Consider the following 25,244-nt stretch of genomic DNA (forward strand, 5'->3'; position numbering starts at 1 on the left):
ACTGTCTTGATCCCAGCATCTGCCAGTAAAACTCCACATGCAACACTTGAGTGTCTTCCCGCTAGGAGGTATCTGTGTCCTGGAGGGTTGGCTGCTGCTGTGCTGAGAGCATCGCACTCGGGCTGATATTCAGTTTAGTTCTGCCATTTAATGCAATGTGTTATGTGCGTCAACTTTGGCTTCATGTGGAACCTTTTTCTCTTTGTGCAGTTTGTACAGTTTTTCTCCTGGACTGTCAAAATTTGCAAGGAAAGTAACCTGGGTGAGTAGGACTTGTGGGGTCACTGCAGAGTTTCCCTCCTCCGCATCCCTAGCTGCCCAGAACTGCATTGTACTTTGTAGAGGTGGTCATTCTCAGCCTCGCTGTCCCTGCTCATGGTCATTTAACTGCTTGGTGATGATGGCAAGCAGCCCCTCAAAGTGCATAGCACATCTCTCCTAGTCGTAGTAGAATGGGCAGTGGTATCTCGTTGCCCCTTTACACGCTGGACTGGGGGAGGGGGAAGTGTGTCCTGTTTGGAACACTTCACACCTGGAACATCTTCATCTGACTTGCTGTAAGCTAAGGGGGATGGGTAGCAGAGAAGTTGGGTCATAGCTAAGGCTGTTTGTGGAATGCTGTCTGCAGATTTCTTGCTTTTCAAGCTCCTCCTTCATAGCCGCGGCATTTTGATAAGGTTTAATGCAGCCCAAGCTGCACCTCTTCTGGAAACATAGCACAGGGAAATGCACAGGATAGCTGGCATTCGTGACTAGTCAGTGACCACAGCTTCCTCCCTTCCCACACAGAGGATGCCCCTTGCTGTAAGGCCCTGCTGACCTTGCTCTTCAACCTTCACATTCTCTACAAGAGCCCTGTCAGCCTGCTGCGTGAGCTTGCCCAGGATATCCACTCTCGCCTTGGGGACATAGATCAGGTATAGCCCACAGGTGCAGTCCCCAGTGCCTTCTGGTGTTGCTGAGGTGTCACTGGAGCATGTCAGGAATAAGCCCCAAACCCTGCAGCAGTGTGCCGGACTCTTTGGTATTGATCGTTAGAGTCTCTCTCTTTCTCTGCAGGACATAGAAGTGGAGGATCGGTCCCATTTTGCCATTGTGAACTCCAAGACAGCAGCCCCTACTGCCTGCGTGAGTTGGAACTGAGTGTCAGAGTTTGGCACAAAGCTCTGAGTGAGTTGAGCTGTGCCAAGAAACCCACTTTGTCCCCTTCTTTCTTTCCATCTTAGCTGCTGGTCCTGGCTCAAGCAGAGAAGGTCCTCGAAGAGGTGGATTGGCTGATCAAGAAACTTAACCATTTGGGATCAGAGACTTCCGGTAACAAACTGGCCCTTTGTTTTGCTTTGATCCCTGAAAGAAAGAAGAGAGTGCAAGGAAACGCCTCACAGTTTTGAACAACCATCTCACTGCTATACTTTGGTGGCAGTAAAGGTGCCTTGTGTGTGCTGGTCCCAGGACAGAACTGGAAGGGATAGCAATATATTTTTTAAACAGTCCTTACGTTATTCAACCTGCCCTACCTGCCTGCATGCGCGCGCACACACACACACGCACATGCACACCCACCTGGCTTTGCTTCTCTTGTGTCTCGTGAAGATGGGAGCATGTATCTCACTATCCTCAGTATTGTTAGGGACTGGGTGTCCGTGTCATGCCAGGCTGCACGCATGTTCAGGAGAGGGCTGACTGCTTGATGTGGGGGGGCAGGGTAGGGTGGAGGGACTGAACATGTGCACTGTGGGATGGCGGAAGAGTTACTGTGCACTCGCTGCCTAGGCTAGATTGCACTTTAGTTCAGAGAAGGGCAGAGGTGGGGACTCTTAAGTCCATTTATAACAAGCTTTGCACCCATTTGGTTTTCCTATTGTCTGTGGGAGTGCTGGTGTGTGCTTAGGTGCCAGTTTCTCTCTTTAGAAGACTCTTCTCAGGCATCAAACCAGATCCAGTCCCTGGAGAAGGCCATAATCCTGCAGCTGGGGACACTGCTGACTGCTTATCACGAGCTGGTACAGACAGCCCTCCCTGCAGGGAGCTGTGTGGACACTCTGCTGAGAAGCCTCAACAAGACCTACACTATCCTCACCTCCCTTGTCAAACACGTGAGTGCTCCTGCTCTGGGGGAGGGGGAAGCATGTAAATCCCTTTCCTAGTCCCCCACAAGTTCACAAGGACTCCTGGCAGCTGACAGAGGCTTCTCTGGGGTCTGGGGCTGTCAGCATGATCCACTCACCACCTGAGAGTTCCCACCCTCCTCTGGTAGCTGGCCTGCCCAGGAGCTCTCAGGTTGCTAGGTGATGACAGTGGTGGAAGTGGTAGAGATGAAGGGGAGCCTCCTTCGTGCCGCCGTGTCCTGCTTTTGGCTAGGGAGCCCCTTCAGGCTGCTTTCACCTAATTTCCCCCTCCCAATGCTCAGTGGACTAAGCATTCCCCCTCCCAATGCTCAAACTGCCCTCACCTGGAATGAGAGGGTGAGGAGGATGAAGGGGAGCGTCTGGGAGAGACTCACTCTTGTGACTTCTTTGCAGTATCTCCAAGTTTGCCGCAGTGCCCCAGGCACGATTCCAGGGAGGCTAGAGAAGCTGGTGAGTGTCAGCCTCTTGTGGTTGTTGGGGGAAGGGTGTACTCACAGTGCATGCAGTAACCTCAACATCTCTGCTCCTGCCTAGGTGAAGCTCTCGGGTTCCCATTTGACTCCACAGTGTTACTCCTTCATTACCTATGTACAGGTAGGAGAGCTGTATATCAGGCTTAGGATGCATTGGTAGAGTTGTAGGGGTGGGAAGCTTACTTGGTGCTAATGGCCTGTTTTTGTAAGCTTCTGAAGCCATCAGATTTAAAATGCAAGTGGCTTTCTGCTACTTTCTGGTTTTGGCAATCCCAGGATTCTTATTCCTGAATCAAAGCCCATCTGTCACTTGGGGAGCTGACAGCCAGCTGGAGAGAGGGAAGACTCCTCTGCTCTCAGGTGACTACAGTCTGTTCTTGCCAGCCCTGTGATGCTGGGTCTTTGCATTTCTCCCTTCAGAACATCCATAGCGAAAGCCTAAGTTTTGCAGAAGAGAAGAAGAAGAAGAAAAGAGAGGATGAAAGTGCTGTAGTTGCCACAGTCATGGTGAGGCTGCATTATGCTCTGTTAGGGTTGCCTTAGCTGTGGTAGGAACAGCAGCGTGGTCAGTTCTTGTGGTGGTCTCCCAAAACTTGTGATACTTGATGGCATCTTAAAGTCCAGCTCTCTTACGGGGGGGTAAGTGCATCAAGACCTCAGCTTTCATTGAAGTAAAAGTAAAGTTTCCAGCCCTCCTCGCTGGAGAGAAGTGACCCTACTGCATCCTATAAACACAAGGACTGAAGCCAATAGCAACCAAATGTGGGTTCCCTCTTGGTACCGAATTGATCTTTGATCACTTGGAGATGCTGATACTGAACAGAAAACTGCTAGCGTGCTAGAACTGGCTCTAGGCTGTTGAAGTGTTTTTAAATGTATTAGTAAGTTGAGAAGGGTAGGACACTTGATTCAACTAAAACCCACCATGTGGGAAAGTGGGAGGGAGCTGGAGCGTTAGCTGCTGGTGTAAAGCTGCTAAAAAGTCCTGGCCCCACAGGGCCCTTAGTGACTTGTGCTCTCAGCTGTCACCGCATCAGACCCTACCCCATAACATTAAGTGAGCAAATACTGTGATGGCTAAAAGCAGGCGGGATAGAGGACAGAAGCCTTCCTTGCTGAACCTGAATGTGCAGAAGCATTGCCAAGAAAGGGAGATTCTCCTAGAGTGGGATGCTGCCTCCTTGCTGGGGACCAGGGAGCAGGGGCACAGACAAAACAAAATAGGCAGGAATGCACCAAGATGCTTGGGAGTGTGGTTCTGACAGGAGGGTGCTGCATGGGCTCCTGGCATGGCACAGCTGCCAGAGCTGCCTCTCCAGCAGGTCGTGGGCAGGCAGAGGCAGCTCACAAATGGCTTCTGGGCCAGAAAGCTTATAACCAGTGCTGTGCAGCAGGGCACTGGTGAAGCACCGCCCAGGGTCTGTGCGCGCCCTGGGCAGGGAAAACCAAGGTCTTTGGAATGTATTTGCTACAACTGCCAATTGCTTATGCTTAAGTGAAGTTTAAAATCTCTTCTGCCCTGGTCTTTGGAGCCCAGCTGGTAGTTTGAGGACTCTATGAACGTGTGCACTGGGGAATTGATGCCCTGGGTGTTTGATACTGTATGATGCTTACTGTGAGACACTTCACTGCTCACTTCCAGGCCCTCCCATTTCTCCCTGCAGGCCAAGGTGCTTCGGGAAAGCAAGCCGATCCCAAACCTCATCTTTGCCATCGAGCAGTATGAGAAGTTTCTCATCCATCTCTCCAAAAAGGCAAAGGTAATCAATCAGCTCTGCTGTGATCAGAGGGCAGGGGGCAGCAGCATTGATGGTCAGTGAGTGCTGTTATCCCTCTACTTGCTACTGGATAGTGACACTGATTTTAAAATGTTAAGTCAGCCATCCCTGGAGAGAATAAACCATGATGGGGACCTTCTCCCAAACTCCAGCCACAAGCAGAGAAGGGCAGACTTGCCTAAATCTTGGCCGTCTTGCACTTTCTTACTGAGTGCATGCTGCAGCTGTCCCTGGTGACTTCAAGAGCAGCTCATCCAGGGTGCCACACAGCATTTGGCAATGCAAGGCTTTGGCTTGCTATCCCCAATACCACACCCATGTTCTGTTGATGGCTTTGCCTATTGGAGAATGGGGCTGGGGATGCTGGACAGACTGATGAAGGAAATAGTGTGTGGCAGTGTCATGCTGTACCCAGACTTTGCACCAGTCCCATGCTTCAGTGGTGAGAGAGGTGAGCAAGGCCCCAGCCCCAATGCTACAGGAGGGTCAGGCATTTCAAAGCAGTACAAAGGAATGGGTGTGGCTGCATCATTGACTTTGCAATGCCCCCTTCCCTATGGCTTCTAGGTGAACCTGATGCAGTACATGAAGCTGAGCACCTCCAGGGACTTTCGCATCAGCACGTCCACACTGGAAAGCACGCCGCAGGAGCACAACACGGAGGAGGCTGAGAATGAGCCGGACAACAACCAGGTCAGAGCTCTTGTGGGGAAGAGGCTGCCTGTGCCTGGAGCTCCTCTACTTTACTTTCCAGTGAGAACAGCGCTTAGCTTGGGGGCATGCTGCATCAGTGCAAAGTGCAGCTGCCCTAGCACAGTCTTCACTGCATTAGCCCCTAACTTAGGGTCATCTGGCTGTTTAGGCACTAAAATATCAGAAACAAGCAGGGGCCTAACCAGTGCTGTAGCCCATGCTGTCTCTGAGCCCTTATAATTCGCCTTGACTTGACACCGGAAATCTATTTGGGATGTTCTGCGTAATGTAGTGAAAGCCCAGCTGTTAACACTGGACCCCTATCTCTAGGTTTGCAGTGCAGGAGAAAAACTCGCTTTCAAGGAAAGTGTGGGCATCTGCCCCCTTAGTGCTGTTCATGTGTGTGGTGGGCTACAGGCTAATCAGCATTCTGTTTCACTGGCTCTTCCCAGTTCACAAATGTACTGCTTAGCACAGCTTTTCTGGCCCATGTAGTTTAAGCCAGGTCAGGAGTAAGAGACATCTTTTACTACAGGGTTGTCAACTGGGCATGTGTGTACCCCTGGGAGTACTTGGACTAGTCCTAGGGGGTATGTGCGAGCAGGCAGGGACAGCACTACTGCCTCCCAGGAGCAGGGCAGCAGAATCACTTCTTGGGAGATTTTATTACAACAGGGCTGTAGTACTCAAAGGAGATGAAACAAAGCCACCTAGACTCCAGCTAGAAGGGCTAATTGCTGAATAGGGCAGCTCCTGAATGTATGGACAGGGCTCTCAGCAGCTAGGCCCTAGTCTTGGGACACTGGGTTCCCTGTTGGATGTGAGAATACTCCAGTTTGGGGTCCTGCAGCAGTTGTGGAAAAAGAGGAGCTCAACTTCATTAAACAGGCATGGTTTCTCAAAAGTAATAAAACCATTCTTCACTTTTTTATTGCTCTTCTTTTAGACTAGTACAGCTGAGCAGTCTAGTGAGAACGAGGAACCCCAAAAGAAGAGACGGCGAAAAAAATAGGCCTCCTTGGGCAAGGAACTCTCACTCAGCACAGCTGGCACTAACTGGACTGTTGTAGGCACAGATTGTTCTGGCACTCAAAACTTATGCTCAGGACCCCTCTGGGTGGCTGCGTTGGCTCTCAGCTGCACAGGTGGATTTTAGAACAGTCTGCATTCGGTAGACTGGGCATCGCTCCAGAAGCTTGTCTCTGCCCTTAACCTGTGCTGCTGTTACAGGGTCCCCTCCCCAGCCTTGTTCCTTCACATTAGAGCAGAAAGGAAGTGTTACTGGGCCTGGGTCATGGCCAGGAGACCTGCCCTGTGAAAACCACAAGCATCAGTACTCCCTGCAAGTATGATAGCTGGCTGGAGCCTCCACTATCTGTCCTCAGTTTCACTTATTTTTCTCCAGTGAGCCTTTGGTTATTTTAATGAGCTGATATATATCCAGAGCTTCACCTGCAAGAGAGTTGAATATTGTTAATTCCTTCCAGCCTGGGCACTTTTCTGCTTTGGCTTTGTTTTGAAAAGAGCAGCCCCCGCTTTTCCCCCGATTTACAGCATTTAGTACAGAAGCCCTAAAGTGGCCTCTGCTGCAGAATACAAGACCCCTGCCCTGGGGTAAAAGGACAGAACCCAGAAGCTGCTTGAGTGGGAAATTAACTTCCCCTCAGTGCTGGACTGGGAGGCTGAGCTGTGTGTAAAGCTGCTAGGATCACAAAGGGTGAGAGCAAGACAGTCGTTGGACTTCTCTAGCTTGGCCACTGCTGTCGTATTTCTGCTAACCTTGCTGAAATGCACTTGGTGACTTTACTCTCCTCTGTTCAGAGGGAGAATCCCCCTTCTTACCACTACAGCTGAAGTCTTTTCCTTAAGAATGCACTTTGCTTTTTCCCCAATAAAGGTTCATTAAAAGGAAGTTGTGTAGTGTGTTTCAGACAGCAGTTGAACCATTGCCTGCTCCTTGTCCCAGAGCCATCCAAGCAACACTATTTGTCTTTTAGTGCTAGGAACGGTGTCATGTTTCAGGAAATAATTGTCAGTTACCTCTGACCTAGGGGCTGTTTAAACCCAAACACTCATTTGCACCAATTAGATGGTGTTTGGGACAAGTGCTGAGAGTACTTACTACTTCCCCGGATTGGTGGGTCTGAGTGTCGCAAGAGAGAGGCTTCAGCTTGGAGCCTTCGCAGTTTTCTAAACAACTGCTAAACAATGGGAGGAAGACAGTGCAAGGAGGCCTAAAGAGCTCTTGGAGTGGCTGGGTGACATCACATGAGCTGAGGCTGCAGCCAGCGCCAGTGTCATACTTTGGGTTTATAAACAATGGCCCCACCTAGCCTGGAAGGCATCTTTTTCCAAGAGGCCTCCAGAATGGTGCAACTTGAAGAGGCACCACAAAGAAAAGCACTTCCCTACTGCCTGGGGGCTAGCTGCTCAGGCTCAAGTGCTCTGTAGTCAGCCACAGGTGCCTGCCTCCAGGCTACATGGGGTACCTACCTGGTGAAATGCCGTATCTCTTCTCCATCCCACTTGGATTCGATGGGGTTTTGCAGTCCATCATCACCTCCTTCCTTAAGCACCGGTCAATGTCCACGGTGCTGAAGAAGGCCACGGACTGAGGTAGATCCTGCAAGCCTAGTTTGTAGGCAAACATGCACCTGAAAGAGCAAGAGCCCCTGAACTTAAATCCTTGCCCCTCAAGAAATATCCCCCTCCTTCATGCCAATGCTGGGAGCAAGGGCCAGCTCTGTGGTAAGATAGGCTCAGCTTTGTGCTTTCCCACACAGCTATTTGCTTTTACACCTGCTGGCCTTTCATTAACCCCAAATTCCAGGTTCTGCACAGATGAGATGACTTCTATCCTCAAGTATCCTAGCGGGTGGGACTCTCGTTAAGGAAGGCTGATTGCCCTAGGAGCTCCTCCAGGACATGCTGAGTAGCAAGGTCTGTGTGCTAGGGGCTTTTTTGTGCAGACTGTCTTTTCAGGCACTGTAGGAACAGGCCTACAGAAAGTGGGAGCAGACAATGTGACCTGTGACTTGAGTAGGAGCCTTAAGGCTGGTATCTTTTCCTGCCCTCAGCTATTAAGTCCTGTTGTTATAGACATGGATGCTGTAATCAGACCCAGACCAGCCTGCACCACAAATAGCACCAGGGGCTCTGTCAGTCGGTACTAATTATTATTTTTCCCCATTTGTGCAATACTGCTGAGGTAAAGTGCCTGGTAAGTGTTAGGTAGCACTAGGAGCTGAGTATTGCTGAAAGATGAGGGAGGGGCAACTAAAGGTACGCAGAGAAAAAAGCCCAAAAAAACAAATACCAGCCACCTGGTTCTAGCTAATCCTCCCACACATTGAAAGTGTCCTATTTTCCCAGCATGAAGCTTTATGCCAGCAACTGTAAAGCCACTAACACCCCACAGCAAGTGGGCAGACTATTTGCTGGTATCTCTGACTAGAAACAGGAGTGAGAAGATCTGCTTGGGAGTTTCCTGTTGAACAGTGCTATGGGCCACTGGTGAAGGGGCTTGTGGAAAGTTACTGGACAGCCACGTGGATGTGGCTCATTACAGCTCCCCAATGCAATCACCTAAGGGACAGTATCCAGGAAGGTGGCAAAAGAGGGTCTTGGCACCCACAAGTTTGCAGAGCTGGAACAGTAAAGCCTCCAGACACTTGGTCAAATCCTACCCTAAACATGGTCATCCGAGATCTGTTGGAGCCTCTGGGGTTCCCAACATGAACCTACTACTGCTGAACTCCATTAGCAGAGAGGCTGGGGGCCGACTGCTTGAGATGACATACCCTCCTGCCTGAAAGATGATTCCTCACCACATTCTCATCTCTAATTGGCTGTGTAAGTCCACAACAGTGCAGAAAACAGGACTGACTACTTCAAGTCTAGCCCCAGCACCAATGTACTGAGGACAAGACATAAGTGACAGATGGGCTCTGGGTCCCTGGACACATGCCCTGCCATTCCACCTGCGTGGGACAGCCAGGGTGGCAGATGTCGGGCACCTTGAAGTCTTACCGTGTCAGAAGGTTGGTGATCTGCAGGGCCAGTGCAGCCCGGTAGCGATCTTCCCCCTGAACCAAGTAGCGTACCTCGTCGTGGATGCTGATGCAGAAGCGCCCATTGATGTTGAACTCCTCAAAGAGCCATTTCATGGAGACCAGCAGGAGGTGGAGGTAGTCCACAGCTGAGCTCTGCACCACCCAGTTCACTCTGCTGGTCATGAACTGAAGGGAACAAACAGACCAGATGGTATAGAGGCTCATGGGGTTCATCCCTACCACGGGTGCCTTCCTGGGACCTGCCCCTGCAGGGTCACCTCCACCATTAAACAGGAACAGAAGCCAGGAAGGACTTCACTACTGGGGCAGCATTTGGGGGCACACAACCCAGTTTAAAAATGACACTGACCCTCACACCAAAGCATGACCTCAGAGACAAAGGGATTTGCTGTCCAATCCCAGACAGGAAAGGCCCTGTCACTCACTCCCTAAGCACTGTTCTGTGGCTACTATAACAGCAGTCCACAAATGCTGCAATTTCTTTCCTTCCTTCCTTCCCTCTCATGGGCCTTGCCCTGCTAGAGGCCTGCCCTGTAACAGGTGCACATTCCCAGAATGCTTTTCTAGGGACTGGCCCTTTCAATATAGCAGACACCTGAAGCTACAGCCCCAAAAAGACTATTTTGCAGTTGTTGCTGCCTCTGTCTCCCTGCTGGTGAGTGATTTTTTCTTATTCTTGGGAATCTGGGCCATTTACAGGCCTCTCCAGAGCTAGTGTGGCTCAGCAGGCTGCGCTCCCTGCTAACAGTCAATAGTTAAGAGTTTAGCCCCTTCTGCATATGCTGCCCTGGTAAATGTGCTCTTCTGGGGAGATTCAACACCAGCTTCCCTGTGCCTATTCCAGGTAAAGGCTAAAAACGTGTAGCACTTACAGGAAGCCCTGGGAAGCACCACTGTCCTGGCCCTCTTCCTGCTCAAGGAAGAGGTTGCACCTCTGCAAGCAGGGTAAGCCTACTGCAGACTCCAGGAGTTGCCAAGGCTCAAACATACCTACACCTGTGACTTCACTTAAGTCTCTGGTGCAGGCAGGGGCACAACTGGACCTGTGTCTACCTTGCTGCTGCAGAGCTGCCTGGAGTGGGAAGGAAATAAGACTGGATTTAGCCTCTATGAAATGAGGTTAGAGGAAGGATGCAGCACTCAGCTCACTAATAACTTGGTTACGGAAGCCTCAACCAGTTGGACTGTAGACCAGTTACTGAGCATTGAGGGAAGACCCAAGACTTCAGATGGCTGAAGCTTTTCTTTACTGTAGCAGCATCTTTTAGCAAAACTCTAGGACATCCCTGCTTGGCATCCAGCAACAGGACTAGCAGAAGCATGCTCAGCACTCATTTGACACAAGGAAGATTGCTCCAAACCTTAGGTCAGGGGTGGCCAACCTGCAGCACGCGTAGGGTGCACAACAGAGGAGCAAGGGGGATGGGCAGCACAGCAAACAGGACAGGAAGCAAAGCAGTAAATCAGGCAGGGAGCAGAAAAAGCATCAGAGCCAGCAGGGGAAGTGGATTGGTGTGGCACTTGGGGAAGATGTGGGCCTAACTTAAGGCACACCTGACCAAAAAAAAAAAAAAGTCACCTCACTGCCCTAGGTGAATACAGAGCCAGGTATCTGCAGGATGATGCTAACTGCTGCCAGCTGGTGATCAGCCAGACCTCTGGCCACAAGCACCTTGCAGAAGATGGAGCAGACTGCAGCCCTTTAGCTGCATGGGTGGACTCCAATCCCAGCATGAGGGGAGAGCAGGGTCTGCAGGGAGCTGCAGCGCTGTTCTGGAGAACACTGCAGGCTGGGCAGTGGGCAACTTACAGTTCAAAGCGAGTAACGCGAAAGGCAAGCTCTGCCAAGCCGAGCCAGATGCATGTCCCGCTCATGCCTGCTCTCACCTCATCCTTAACAGCTGCTGGCTCCAGGGCTCTGCTGATGCGACACCCCAGCACAGGGGTCCGTGGCTCTGAGGACATGGCAATGCTTTCCAGCTTGTTGAACATTTCGGACTCGGTCCCTTTCGCCCATATACGCTGGCTCACCACATTCCACTTCCGCTTCTGTGACCTGGGGGGAAGAGGAACAGGAGTCACCGTGCCCTCCCCCAGAATCTACCACCTCACGCAGCCCCCATGGAGCTGCTGTGGTCAGAGGGGGTGAGGTTCCTGGAAGTCTCTCCTCCCTGGTCAGAACATGGATGCAATTGGGGGTGGGAGGAAATGGGAAAAGCTACACCAGTCTCCTTGTTCTGCAGCCGTCAGTGTGAGATGCAAGCAGGGTGACAAGACAGGAGCTCCCAGCTGAACTCCCAGGGGATACCACAGCCTGGGGTAGGACTGTCACCTGCACTCTGTGGAGGCCCAGCTCTGGACAAGCGACTGGGCTGCAGGTCAGGACCAAGGTGTTTGCCAAGGCTGGTGGGACCATCTGAGCAAAGCCTGCTGGCTTCTGCCCTTTCCTTGCACAAAGGGACGAGGCCCCTCTGCCCCTCACTCCAGCTCACGCAGAGGTCCCCTGGACTTGCCTGCCTCTAGCAGTTGGCAATGAAGATGTTTTACTGCCTTTGCTGTCCTGCTGCCTCTTTCCCCCGCAACCCTGTACAGAGAGCAGCAACTCACCAGCTCTCAGGAGCATGAGGCTGGCACAGGAGCAGTGGGTGGCTCCCCACTCCCCTTTCCCTTCCCTGTGACCCCAGCTTTGCTCTCACCTCTTCATAGCTTCTCTCTGGATTCTCCCCACATCCTTTGCAGACACAGAACCATCCTCATCTCTCTCCACCTGCAGGCCCAGTGCCTTCACCAGCCACTCTCCTTCCTCAGACAAGTGAAACCTAAGACAGAAGAACCAGCAGGTAAAGCCAGCATTGAATCCTAGGGTCTCCTGCACAAAATCCACTGTGGCAAAACCAAGCAAGTATGGAGACTTTGAATAAATAACATTTGGCTGGCAGTAAACAAGCTCCAGACACCAAGGCCAAGGCTATGTGAGAGACCCCATCAACCTGCAACATGCTGTGATCTCACCTGGTTACATGGGATCCATCTTCTAGAGACACCCACTACCCCCCAGTGCAGCTAGCCTGCTAGGGGACCATTCTTATCTGAACCCAGGAGGATCAACTCGGCTAAGACAAAAATCGAGCTAAGAGCATAGTAAGTTTCAGGCCAGCTACTCGTGTTCCCCGCTACTTGCTGCCACAATCCCCGAGGCAGAGCCCTCTGCCTCCCAAGCAGCACTTACCGTCGGACCCCCTTTGTGACAGCATACATGTGCTGCGCCTTCTCATTTGCCTGCTTCTGAGTCAGGCGGTGATTGAACTGCATCAGAAGGCGCTCAGCAAAAGGCTGGCCAGCCCCATAGATGCGCCCGTAGTTGAAGATCTTGGCATGCTCCCGGCTGATCCCCACTGTTGAGGCAGTCTTGCTGTGCAAGTCAGTGCCACTGCTCTTCTTCCCTTGCAGAGTCATCCAGCCAAAGGCAGTGCAGCCTGTGGTGCAGGAGGGGAAGGGTTAATACAAACCATAAAGAGTCTGAAAGCCAGACCCCGGAGCATAGCCAGATAGGACACTGCACTACTGCAAGGTCCCAGCCTAGCACCTTCCATGTGCCACGACCAGCTACACCCTCACCATGCATGCCAGCGAAATGAGCCTCTCCAAGGATAGCAGCAATCCAGAGCTCCTGCGAGTCCACATCTGCTCCAACCAGGTAGTAGCCCGGGGGGACCTGGACCATGGCTTTCAATTCACTGCCCACCCGGTCAGCCTATGGGATACAGATGGAAGATGCTGCAGCCCCCTACTTGGCAGTGCCCTGCCAAGCACAGCTCCTCTCCAGCAGCTGGGTGGGCTCTACCTCCCATGTGCCACTGTGCTGTGAGGTGTCAGCACACACATGCTTTAAAAGGAGAGGATCCTGGGGCCATGCTTTAAAAGGTGTTTAGGTACCCAAGTCCTGCCGCTTTCAGTCAGCCTTTGGTGCTTTTCCAGTGCATAAATGGAAGTTTCTGTTTCTGTGGAGTCAAGCCACAGAAAGAAGCCCCAGGCAAGGGACCAGACACAGCCTTGCTCTTAGGTCCCTTTCTCTGAGGAGCCTGAAGAAGTCCTCATTAACTCTACTGCCCCTGTTCTTTTCCTCCCAGTGAGGTCTTAATCTTGTTTTTGAGCTCCTGGACCTTCTTCCTGCCAGCCCTCAGTCACCAGGCCCACTCGCATCAGACAGGGGAGCAAAGGCTTACAGGCCTGGCCTCTGCCTACTGCAGTGTTCAGACCAGACCCTTCTGCACCACCCTTCCCCACACCAAAACTGCCCACGCTCTGATACCCCATCCAGGCCACTAGCTGGGAATCCTCTGCCCACCCCCACTCCCCACACATGAGGGGAGTGCCTTACAAGCATGTGCTCTGTACAGACAGACCAAGGCATGAGGGCATGGTTCCCTACCCGGGCATTGCTGGCGGTCAGCCAGGTGGGCTCCACTGCTCGGCGGGTGATGGTCCCCGCTGTTATCACCTGCGGCACGATGGCCCCATAACTGCCCTCCTCATCGCAGTCTGGATGTCTGGAACAGAAGCCAAGGGTCAGCACCTGCACGCAGGCAAACACCTCTCTCCCAGTGCTGGGGAAGAGATGTTTCACAAACTGAGAGCCTGGTGACAGAACGAGGTGTTCGTGCAGTCATGGTTAAGGGAAAGCACTGAGGGGCTTTTTTTCTAAGTCTCTTTGCATCTCAGCTCGGAGTCCAAGTATGACGCTATTTCCGCAGACAAAGCAGTTTGGGGTGGAGATCCAGGGCCGGAAGAGGAGGAACTCGGGGAAGTGTCTGCCTCCAGCACTGCCCTGAAGGATCCTAAAACTTGGCACAGGAAAGGCCTAGCAGTTCTGTCACAGAACTGTCCAGGTGCTGTTAACCTGCCTGATGTTTCCTGACATACCTGGATACCGACCGAGGCAGCTCCCCCTTCTTCAGCCACACCACGATCTGGGAGCTGGTGAGACAGAAGCAGGTGATTAGGATCCCGACCAGATGGGCTGTGCAGAGCACACGCATGGCCACAGCAGCCAGGGCAGGACACCCCTCAGAGGGTGCTATGACTTGGATCATCGCTGCAGGAGCTGGTCTCTCCCCCACCTCCTATGTGCACCTCCCCTAAAGCTGCCCAGGGCCTGAGCATGTGCCCAGCTGGCACAAGCCTGGATCTTTATGGCCGGGGACATAAAATGATAAGCGAAGCAGGTTTCTGGCACTTCTGACTACCTGAAGACTATCCTCTGGCTGCAAGGGGGAAAAGCAAAACTTCCTGAAGGGCTGATACCCTCTGGCACTGTCCCCTGCACACAGCCTGGCTACTCCCTCAGCCCATCTCCACCAGCTGCTGCTTCTCACTGTGAAGGAGGGAAGTGGTACCTAAGGATTCCTCCCCACCTAACTGCCAGCAGACAGGGGCGCTTCTTTGCAGTGTCCCAGCACAAGTCCTGTATCGCCAGCAGCTCAGTGCTCCCCTTGGAGAAAGGGCCTGTGCCACTGAACTGGAGCTAAAGAGTGACTCTCTCACCTGATGCGCTTGTGGGCATTCCTCCAAAATGAGATCATTTTGTTAATTTCCAGGGCTCTTGTCCCATTGGTGCCACCAATGCCAGCCTGCAGGGTGCCATCTTCCATTTTGGGCAAGAAATCCCGGGCAAAGGGGCTTCCCACATTATTGGTATTCCCATCCTTTAACAGCAAAGAAGAGAAACTGGGCTTAATCTCAGGGCAGGGGATATTAAATAGAAGGGAAATCCTGGGTATACCCATACCCCTCCCCACAGCTTGAAAGTCATGCTCATGACAGCAGCTGTGACCTGAACAGCAAGACGGGCCCAAGCAGGCTACCTTAAAGAACCAAAGGCTGAAGGAGGAAAGCAAGTGCACTGGGTGGATGGGAAGCCGGGAGCCTGGGAGAGAAAGCCAGGAGACAGTCTAGTTGGACCAGGAGGCTGGTGAAGGGGTACAGAGGCAGCAGTACATAGACTGTCAGATGGTTAAGAACCTACAGCCCATGTGCTTTCCACAAGCAACCTGGCCAGTGGGCTCCACAGCATGGCTATGGCTAGACTGTGTTGGGAAGAATGGCCCCTTAGGGGCACCATTCTGATGCTCTGGCACCAGACTCAAGCCTTGGAAATTCCATGCCAGGGACAACTCCAGGGAGGACTCAGCATCGCACATGAAAGCCCTCCCCCGTGAGCTCCACACTCACCTTGTGAGGCAGCTTGAAGAACCAGCAGCCGGGGATGCTGACATCGTCGTAAGGGCCATTGCCATGGTGGTAGCAAACCTGGCTGGCTACAGGCTCCAGCTCCACCTCCAAATCAGCAATGTCGTCACATGAGCCTCTGGCATGAGGCGCCTCCTGTAGTTGGAGGCAGAAGGTAGACAAGCCTCAGGGGTGGAGGAAGCACCAAGCGATGGAAGGGCCACCTCGCTGCACAAATGCTGGGGACAGGAGCCTGAGCATCTGTGCACTACAGGAGAGACAGACACAGCCACAGGGCCCCACCTCCTGGAAAGCTGCACCCTTAGAAGGAAGGAGCCACTTCCCCTCTTCTAGGCACGATTCTGGGCCCCAGCATCTCACTTTGCTCAGTAGCACCATGGGCAGCTCAGGACTTGGCGCAATGAGGCCCAATTAGCTGACCTTTCCCACGGTGAAAATCTTGCGTACCTTTGTGGGGCTGCTGCCTGCCTCAGCTTCCACATCAGTGCATGTCTCAGTCTCCAGTCGGCTCAGCTCCTCCACCTGGCAGTGAAGGTGGGAGAGAAATTGGAGCAGTTATACCATTTCAGCCCATTAGCTTCCCCACTCCATCCTTGCAAACATATGGATCATCAACATGGGTGAGGGGCCCTTCTTCCCCCACCCCCATTGACGAGAAACCAGAGTGCTTTGGATTCTGTCAGATCAGGGGCTGCCAGGACAGCTTTTCCAGAAGCTTTCCATGTTGAGGCTGCTGTTTTCCTGCACATTTTAGAGCCCACAGCTCTCTAGCTTCCTTCATTTTACAGTGGACACTGTGCTGGCATCTGAGGGATATCTAAGGAGATCAGAGCCTGTCTTTATTCTTAGCACAGTGCAGAGCAGAAGGCAACCTTGCTGCTCAGCACCAACTCAGAGAGTTCTGCAAGGCAAGGCAAGTCAGGATCCATGACTACCACTCACTGGCCTCTGCTGAAATTGCCAACAAGGAGGCCAAGAAGACGCATCCTTTGGGAACTGGATTAAGCCTAATAAGTCCTTGTTGCAGAGCCATTAGAGAACAGTAACTCGTTCCCTCCTGACTTGAGCTGGATTTGAACTAGCAAGGTAGATGTGAGAGTGTTTCTACTGTCCCCAAGACCTCTGGGCCAGCTGCTGCTTCTACTTCATTTTAGATGCTGTTGTACATGCATATAATTAACCAGGCAAGAGGACAGCTGTGCAGAACATGGGGGCTTAGGGACTACTTGTCAGAAAAGAGCCTGTGGTTTCTAAAAGTGTCAATATTCTGAGCTACCAGGACTCGCTTTTCCCCAGAGGAAACTCTCCCCTTATCCAGGGCTGCCCTGCTATGATTTCTTGGTCCTTAACCCTTGATTACTGGATGCTCCAAAATGCCAAGTCAGAGGCTACCAAGATTTGGCATTAACAGATTTCCAGGGAGGATAGTATCCTGGCTTGCTTTTTAGGACAAAGAGAGGGCTAATCAAGGCAGCTAGACATAGGGAAAAAATCAGGACAAAGGGTTGTACTGTCCAACAGTCAAAAACAGCTGCCCAGGGCTTTCCCCAGCCAGGTATAGGGTTTGCTTGTTTGAAGGCGTTTGCATTTGCAGAAAGGAGTCAAAGTTGGCCAGGTCCTTCCTCCTGATGAAGGGAGAAAAACTGCCTGCTCCCATCAGGGCCTCTGCACTCTTCCTTCCTCCTTTCTACCAAGCCCAACTTTACCTTCTGCCACATAGTGCTTTTGTCTGTTAACATGTACTCCTCTTCAAGGGAGGGAGCCAACAAGAGGGGTTGCTCCTTCCCCTTCTCCTTACAGTGCTCCTTGTACAGGTCCTCAATGACCCTAGAGAGAGATGAAGGAAGGATAAGTGCCAATTGGGAGCCTGTGGTGACTGCATGGGAGGCAGATTTCATATCAAGTATCTAATATCACCACCTCCATCAGAGGCAGTATCCTAGGGTAGAGACCTCCTAGATGCCTCAAGGCAGATGTCTGTCCAGGTAAGCATGTGAACACAAAGGCGATGCAATCACACAGCACCTTGCTGAATCTGGTCTTCAGCTACAAGCTGCTTCTCAGACAGAGGCAGGTGAAGAGCACAGCTTCTTTTCAAAGTAAAATAGATTTTTTTTTTTTTTTTTAATTCCCTAATGTTACTGTCTTGTTTAAGTAACAAAACAGCTCAAATATCTAGGGCTCTGGATTCAATTCATGACCTTTTCTTCCCCCCAGCCGCTGTGCCCCCGAAGTTTTAGAGGTTATTCACTAAAGCCAAAACACCACAGGAGTCTCTCCTAGCCTGCTGAGTGCAGCAACTTTCCACCATCTCCCCAAACAGCACAGCCCTTCTCGCTTACCTGTGGGGACATAGTGGCACTTCGGTCTCTGGGGTATCCCCTGGGAAATTGTCCTTTCTGCCTGGCACAAGGTAGCCCCAGCCATACTTCTCCGAGTAATGCAACGGGAAGCCATCCCAGGCTAGTCTCATGAGCTTAGGCGTCACTCTCATTTGAAGAGTGATGAGACTGGGACCGGGCACCCAGTGTGGACTATCTAGCCGTGGGCACAGCTTACGGTACCATCTGGAGATCAAAGACCACAAAACTGAAGAGGGCAGCAGACTTCCAAGAGCAGTTTCCCACCTGACTTCCTCCCATTCAGTTAATGCTGTAGTAACAATGACTACCCTTCACTGCTAACACTTCTAAGTGCTCTAGCCCAAGCCCTCTCTCCTGACCCAGCACACTTCTGCATGTTGCATAGCAGGAGAAGAACTTCTCCATCCTCTCTTTACACAGTTATCTGTGGAGAAGCAGAAGGACATAAGGCTGTAGTGAAGCCTGCAAAATGTGCGGAACAAAGGAATTGCTAATCCCCTTCTGACACTGAAGTGTTTCTGTGAAGGGAACCTCTCACAGCAGCTGCCAGCATCACAAGGCAGGTTCCCTTTGAATGTGGAACGTGATGCATACTGAGCTCCCAGGAAACAGGTACAGAAGGACCACAGAAAGGAAGCATTTGTCTTCACTAGAAATAGGGGAACAATGTAATGTCCCTACAGGCTCACCTGAGCAAAGGGCTGGCAAATGCTTTCCTAGTTTTTAGTGGCAGAGAAAAGGTGGCAGAGAAGTGAACTCCCATCTGCTAAGGGCTGAGCTGGGCCCAATCTCGCTGTCCACTTCAGTTTCTCTGCTAGGTTTCAAGTTCTAATACCCAGGAATGAGGTGGAAAACAGTGGCCCTTGGACGAGGCGCCCAAGTGGAATTTCCAGAGTTTAGCAATCACATTCAAAGTGATACCTCAGCTACATGTTGAGCTATGCAACTCTCCTTTTGCATGACTCACCTGGGGTGGCCTGGCAGGTGCTGGGTTCTCTTGGGCAGCAATGTGACGGTCTCCTTCAGGCGCTCCAGGCACAGCTGGCTCTCAGGGACTCCTAGCTCCTCCTCTTCACTGGGGGGACCAGGGTCTGTTGTTGCAGGAAAAGTAAATCTTAGCAAGAAACACTCTGCATTCATGCAAGCCACCCCAGTGGCAACCACACTCTTACGAGACAAGAACTGCTCCTACAGGCACTGTTCCTACACATGCTGCATGTCTTCATCTGCTACACGTCCTTACGGTAGTAAGTTACATGAATAAGCTTTTGGAGGACTGACCTTCTTCCCCTTGTTTCAGTATTACTTACCAATCAGTCTCTGGTTTGCATGCATCTCTTGGAACCTTGCTAGAGCATCATACTAGCTGGCATCAGATTGCCCCCGAGCCCACCCCTCCATCACACCAAGGATGCTACCTTCTTGCCATTCAAGCGCAGATGGGTTTGCCACCACTTCGGCTGCCTTGCTTTTTGCATCTTTATTTTTCTTTTTTAATGGCTTCTTCTCCTTAAATTTCTCGACATCCCACTCCAAATCCCAGAGCCAAGGGTCATCCTTATACCTGTAGGACATACCACCGTTATGCCTGCCTCTTCCTGGTTTCTGACAACCATAAAACATTTTGCTCATCCCCACATGCTAGGGAAATCCTACCAGCCTAAAAAACTCTCAGCACTGCTTCCCATTTATTTTACCAGGGATTACACACGGACATGAATCTTGACCATCTTCCCTGTTCACTTGAGGGTTTGAAGAAGGCAGCCGAGAGCAGCAATGGCAGCTTTTTCCTCTCGCCCCCACCCCTACTGCATGTGCTATCACCCCTCCACGCAGCCTTGCAAAGCACTTTCCATTGCCTGCGTAGCCTCTTGAGGCTACTAATAAAAGGCAATCGGTGCCAATTCCAGAGAAAACATCCAAGATGTGGGTGCCTGCCTACTAGGAGTTGCACTGAGGCTATCAGAGTATAAGTACCAGTTCTAAGGATAATGTCCAAGATGTGGGCACTTGTCTGCTGGGACCTGGATTGAGGTCATCAGCATACCAGTCCTTACTAAAACAGGAGCACATCTGCCCTGCGTCCCACCCACAATCTAGACCCATTACTACCATTCTAGTGCTAGTTAAGCTCTTTAGCTGACCAGATGAGATCATTTTGCTTTCTTCTTCCATCACCAAGTGACAAAATCAAGGGCCCTTCTTTGCAAGGCCCTTCTTTGTCCCCACTAGTACCTCTCATCGTACAGCAGCTGACAGGCGTCATTGGCCAAATTCATCAGCGATTTCTTCATCTCCTTCTGCAGCTCTTCATAGGTGCACTGAGCCTCTTCCAGGTATCTCTCCCAGTTTTGATTGACAGGCAAGTAAGCAACACCCATTTCCAGCATCCCCGCAAATGTCACAGGATGTGGGCATCTAGAACACAGAGGCATGGTGTTATACAGATAGCATCTGACCTGTAAGGACTGGGCTATGCCAAAGAGGAGGATAAAAATTTGTAGGGTTAACCCAGCATTTTATGTAGGAGCTCCCAGCCCAGCATTCCCTTTGGCCCTTGTCCCACTTAGCCTCAGTTACCAGGGGCCCAAATAAGACTCTTAATGTATGGCAGGCAGGAGGAGGTCCATTTTGCAAACAAAAGACCCTTCAATCCCAAGCATGGAAGCTTCACTGATGAATCCCTCTCATTAAGAGCTGCTCTCCTTACCAGAGCATGGAATAATGACTCCTATTTTCTCCTAGCCAGGGGAAAGGAATCAGAGTCCCCACAGCAACTGGAATCAGTGCTGCATAGACTTGATAGCAGTCTGCCATTGCAGCCTTCCTTAACACAAAGTTCTCAAACACTTTTGGCCAACCCAGAATGAGAGTTCCCTGCAGGGGATCAAGCCTGCCTGGACATGACCACAAAAACTTGCCCAACTCTCCTGCATGCGTCCAGACTACAGTGGCTCTTACCAACAGATATATTTAAGTTTTGCTGAGGCTGGGACCAAACTCCTCACCTCTCCATGAAGAGGGGCAGCTGCTCCTGGAATACTTCATGAGTGGCTTGGACATCAAGGGCACAATATGTCATCAGCTCCTTCAGGGCACAAACCGGCAGCACTCAAGATTACACAGCAAGTAAACCACAGAGCAATGAAGTGACAGTGCCAAGAGGAAATCCTCACTGAGGCTGGAATGCCATTGTTTGAGCTATGACTGTCAAAAGCCTACTGCTAAACATCTCAGCACCACAGTCTATGCCAGCCTTACAAGAACTTACTCTGGTGTCTAATCCCTAGGAAAGGAATTGGATATATCCTAATGTAGGACAACTGAATCTTACCCAACCAATGGCCATTGTTGTAAATGTGTGTAGACCAAGGACTGCACCCCCTTTGCAATGATAAGGATCCAACTGCAGCTGTTCTGATCAGAAATACAGACATGGTGCCTAAAGAAACTAGACGTTGGCCCCAGGTGCTCTCTCTCTCCCTGCCTGTGATCGGGAATGCTTTGTATAGCTCCAACCATCCTTACAAGACATGGAAATCAGGCTTTTACAACTAGAAAATATCACACCAACTGAAACTTGTCTGTTAAGTTAAAGGAATCCCTTGGTCTAGCTCCTCTTTCCTAGAAGTTTCTGGCCCTTACCTGGAAGTTATTTCTGATGTCGCCCATAGTCCCTTTTACAAACAGCTCACGGGCCTCCTTCTCCAGTGGCTTACCCCCAACATACAGGTCATGCACATCTGCCAGGTTGTTAATGCTGCTGATGTCTATCCAGTCCCAGGAGATACCCTGGGAGAAAATACACCAACAGGAAAAGAACAGGCATTGAATGATTCACAGATGCTGTCCATCTAACTGTTCTCACCTGTAGAAATCAGGTCCCGTTCCGATTAGAAAACGGGGAACAGAGGAGAGAGAACAAAAGGATTTGTTTGTCATTTTAACAATAATGACAGAGACCAGCATCACAAGCTGGTAAGAGTGGGGAGTTGGCATAATGAATGGAACAGGACAGGTAGGGCAGGACTAGATTATGCAGGGTCTTGTGGCAAGTAGCTTATGTCTGATGTGACAGAGAAAAGGGCAGCAACTGAAGGAAGGCAAAGGACGGGTGACCAGTAAAAGCATCACGTCAGGAAAACTCTCCTCTCATTAAGGCAAAATGGCCCTTTCTTTCCCCATAAACTTGCTCCCTCTGTGCACAGAAGTTGGAGCTGCTGCCCTTGTCAGTACATTGAATGAAGGCACAGGAGAGGAACAGGGCTGCCCTGACCCTTATGTGCCATCAGCAAGTTTGCCAGAGGAACTGTGATTGCAGCCCCCTAAAGATGGACTAAACCAGAAAGAGCCTGGCTTGGGTTCAAGGTATAGGGATGGCAGGTAAGGAAAAAAACCTCTTTTGATTAGTAAACTAGAGCCCATTTCATCTGGGAGTCGCTGGGAGCGGTTTAGTAGAAAAGTCACTTTGCTGTTCTCCTGGAACAGCACAACAGGGAACGTTACACTCCTCTCCCTCCCCTCGCACAGAACAGCTGGACCGATTCCTTTCAGAGAGGCCAGATCAAGGCACCTAAGGGAGGAATGACGGTGGATGCTTCTAAACTCTAAATGGAGGCGGCAGACAGTCGGGGCCTATGGCATGAGGCAGTGGTGCGCACGCATTCTGAACCTCCTACTCACTGAAGACCCTTTGGCTTGCTTATAGGTTTTCTTCATGTGCTGCTTGACCTGCTGCAATCCTTTCCTCTTGCCATGCTTCGCAGCCATCCAGAGGCTGCGCTGGAATCCTGTCAGTCCAGAGATGGCCATGTGCATGCTCATGGTGTCCAGGAACCGCATTCGAGAGCCCTGAAACACAGCGGGTTAAAGGCTAGGCATCTGGGGGCTGATGCCTTGGGATACGCATCACTGACTGACCTCTCAGGATCAGAGAGGAGCCAGCAGGGGGAATAGCCTGTCATTGGAGCAAGGAGTATTTGCACAAAAAAGGCAACAGACTGGGATTTGACTTTCAAGCTCTCTTTCTTGCTCCCCTGACAGCATCTGATAGCACTGAAACAGACTCACGCATACAGCTACTCTTGAAAACCAGCTGGACAGACCCAAGACCTGTATAACTCTAACAGCAGTTGAGGTGCTTGCTCCTTTTGTCAGCTGCTAGAATTTGGTGTCAAAGGATCCAGGCTTGTATTTGCTGAAACAAGGTGCTAGCAAAAACCCTGCTACCTTCACTCATGTTATGTTTGCCCCATACCCTAAATTTTCCATTCTGTGCTACTTGTCCTCTCAGCCCTGCGTGGCTTGCTTAAAGCCAAACATAACTGTGCTTTCCTTTCCTGGGAGATAAAATGAACAGCAGCAAGGAACCAAGCACTGGCCTTTGGGAAACCCTGTACAAACAGAGTGCTTTCCAACTGCAATCCCAAAGCAATTTGCAAAACTCAGAATAGCTCCCTTGGGGTAGGAGGTGAAGAGAAGTGCTTTGACTCCCATTCTAAGAGCAAACTAAGGCACCGAACTTCAAAATAAGCTGAATGCAACTGCGTATGCAAAGGCCTGTTTCATTTATATACAGCTTCCGCTGCTGAGGTAGCTCAGGTAAGCACACATGCAAAGGGTTACTTAGCTGGGGAACAAGCTTTCACTTCCCGAGCAAGTTAACATAAATATATTTTCTTTTTTACCAAGGTAAGTCATTGCACACAGTTAATCCAGGCACTCAAAGCGTGGCACACAGGCAAGGAGAGCAGGAGCAGAAGACAGATCGAAACTAAGAAAGGACTTACCTGGATCAAGTACTGCTCTTTTATGTGCGCCCGATCAAAAGCAACGTTGTGACCCACCACCAGTCTCTCCAGCCAGTCCTGTTTGGCAGCACAGTTGGTGTCTGCGGCCGTCTCCAATGGTATGAGGTCAGCTAGTGTCAGTTGGTTGGACCAGGTGTAACGTTCCTCCAGCAGCCGCTTACTGCACCAGGAGTACCTGGAATAGAAACATATTCTCTCTTGAACTATTCCAGCCGGAAAACTAGTGCCCTGGGAGCCCTGTACAGTGGGCCTCCGGATCTACTTTGTCTTATGGGTCCCTTTGCATTTTAAAAGGTGGTACCTCTGCTTTCCCTCACCAAGAGGAAGGCAGGGTAGGTTTGCACCTTATAGACTAATTAAATTAGAGATCTATATAGCACAAACTTTCCCTAGCTGGAGCTCACTTCATCAGAACGGTCATTCCCTCATCAATGCAGGACGCCCAGCTGGGAGAAGGATCCCCCTGTTGTCCCTGGCAGAGGAACTAAGGAAAGACTGAACTAGGAAATCAAGTTGCTCTGTTTTTCTGGGAGAAATTTTACAATCTTTGCATTCTCCTTTGCCTGAAAAAGGGTGTTTGGGCCCAAAAGCTTGCAAAGACAGACATTTTTTTTTTTTTGCTACTGCTTGGTTGGTCTAATAAAAGATATCGCCTCTACTCCAAGAGTTGTCTGCCTATGCCTTTAGGCCAACATGGCTACAACCAATATCCGTCTTCCTTCAGAATACACCTCTCCTGAGCACGTTGTCAGGAAGCAGGTCAGGATGCCTACCGCGCTCCTAGCTTTGTCCGCCGTCTCCACGGCTGTGAAACCACAACAGAGCTCCCTCCCTGAACTAACTTGGTCTGCGGCCTTTAGCAGTGGCCTTCCCCTAGGTACGGCAACACCGGGGAGCCGCTCACTCCCTACTGAGCCAGCGTGAAATATGTAGTGCAGAGGGACGAGGCAGTTGTGCCACCCTCCCACCACCTCCACTGCAGCCTGGCTCGTCCTGCCTCTGCTCATCGCTCCATCTCACCAGGCTGTAGGAGAAACAGCCACGGCCAGGGTGGGGCAGGACCCGTCGGCCATGCACACCTCCACGTCAAACACCAAGGCACGCTCCCTGGGATAGTCCACAGTCTCCGTCTGCCCGTCGGGGCCGTACCGCGTCCAGCCGGCCTGCCAGGCCCAGGTGGCAGGCTGGGGGGGCAGCGTGCACTGCAGCAGCTCGTCGGCAGCCTCCAGGTAGGGCAGGCTCTGCTTCTGCGCCAGGCGGCGGAAGTGCTGGTCCAAGTTGTCGCCCTGCAGCGGGGGCAGGCGCAGCACCACGTCGGGCAGCGTGGACGTGGGCTGGCCCCACAGGCCGTGCTGCCGCAGGTGCTGCTTGCTGCGCTGCACGTCGGCCTCCGCGTACTCCACCCGCGCGCCCGGGAACAGCTGCTCGTGCAGGGCCCGCGACAGCATCTGGATGTGCAGGGGGTTCACGCGCCGCTGCCCGTCCTCATGCTCGCTCGGTGGCGTTGATGATGACGTTGGCATTGACGATGGCGTTGATGATGCTGTTGACGATGGCGATGGCGTTGACTCCTCAACCTCCGGCAGCGGGCGGCTGGTGCTTGAGCTCGAGGCCCACCTGGGCCAGGCTCGGCGGTGCCAGGGGGCAAACGGCACAGCCCGGGGCAGTAGCCTCAT

The 25,244-nt window shown here is 51.5% G+C and overlaps 2 protein-coding genes across 2 annotated transcripts in view; one reads left to right on the forward strand and one right to left on the reverse strand.

Annotated features, from left to right (window-relative positions):
* FANCI (FA complementation group I) overlaps window positions 1-6,141 on the forward strand; it is a 28,923-nt gene extending 22,782 nt beyond the window's left edge. The window contains exons 25-35 of the mRNA XM_025209667.1: window positions 211-262; window positions 790-917; window positions 1,060-1,128; window positions 1,227-1,314; window positions 1,912-2,096; window positions 2,523-2,579; window positions 2,664-2,723; window positions 3,023-3,109; window positions 4,267-4,362; window positions 4,948-5,073; window positions 6,020-6,141. Coding sequence (XP_025065452.1) covers window positions 211-262; window positions 790-917; window positions 1,060-1,128; window positions 1,227-1,314; window positions 1,912-2,096; window positions 2,523-2,579; window positions 2,664-2,723; window positions 3,023-3,109; window positions 4,267-4,362; window positions 4,948-5,073; window positions 6,020-6,085 — 1,014 coding nt within the window. The 3' untranslated portion in view covers window positions 6,086-6,141. The remainder of the gene's footprint in view (window positions 1-210; window positions 263-789; window positions 918-1,059; window positions 1,129-1,226; window positions 1,315-1,911; window positions 2,097-2,522; window positions 2,580-2,663; window positions 2,724-3,022; window positions 3,110-4,266; window positions 4,363-4,947; window positions 5,074-6,019) is intronic.
* On the reverse strand, window positions 5,310-25,244 carry POLG (DNA polymerase gamma, catalytic subunit). The gene is made up of 22 exons (XM_006028282.3): window positions 24,589-25,244; window positions 23,548-23,743; window positions 22,442-22,609; window positions 21,404-21,550; window positions 20,767-20,846; window positions 19,994-20,176; window positions 19,177-19,322; window positions 18,726-18,849; window positions 17,738-17,962; window positions 17,102-17,222; window positions 15,843-15,917; window positions 15,378-15,530; window positions 14,691-14,851; window positions 14,070-14,123; window positions 13,579-13,696; window positions 12,765-12,900; window positions 12,376-12,622; window positions 11,843-11,965; window positions 11,034-11,202; window positions 9,103-9,311; window positions 7,567-7,727; window positions 5,310-6,525 (listed from the first exon to the last, which is right to left on the reverse strand). Exons 1-22 carry the CDS (start codon window positions 25,242-25,244, stop codon window positions 6,461-6,463), a joined length of 3,717 nt encoding a protein of 1,238 aa, XP_006028344.1. The 3' UTR covers window positions 5,310-6,460.

The sequence above is a fragment of the Alligator sinensis genome, unplaced genomic scaffold (assembly GCF_000455745.1).
Source record: "Alligator sinensis unplaced genomic scaffold, ASM45574v1 scaffold874_1, whole genome shotgun sequence".
In the NCBI taxonomy this organism is placed as follows: Eukaryota; Metazoa; Chordata; order Crocodylia; family Alligatoridae; genus Alligator; species Alligator sinensis.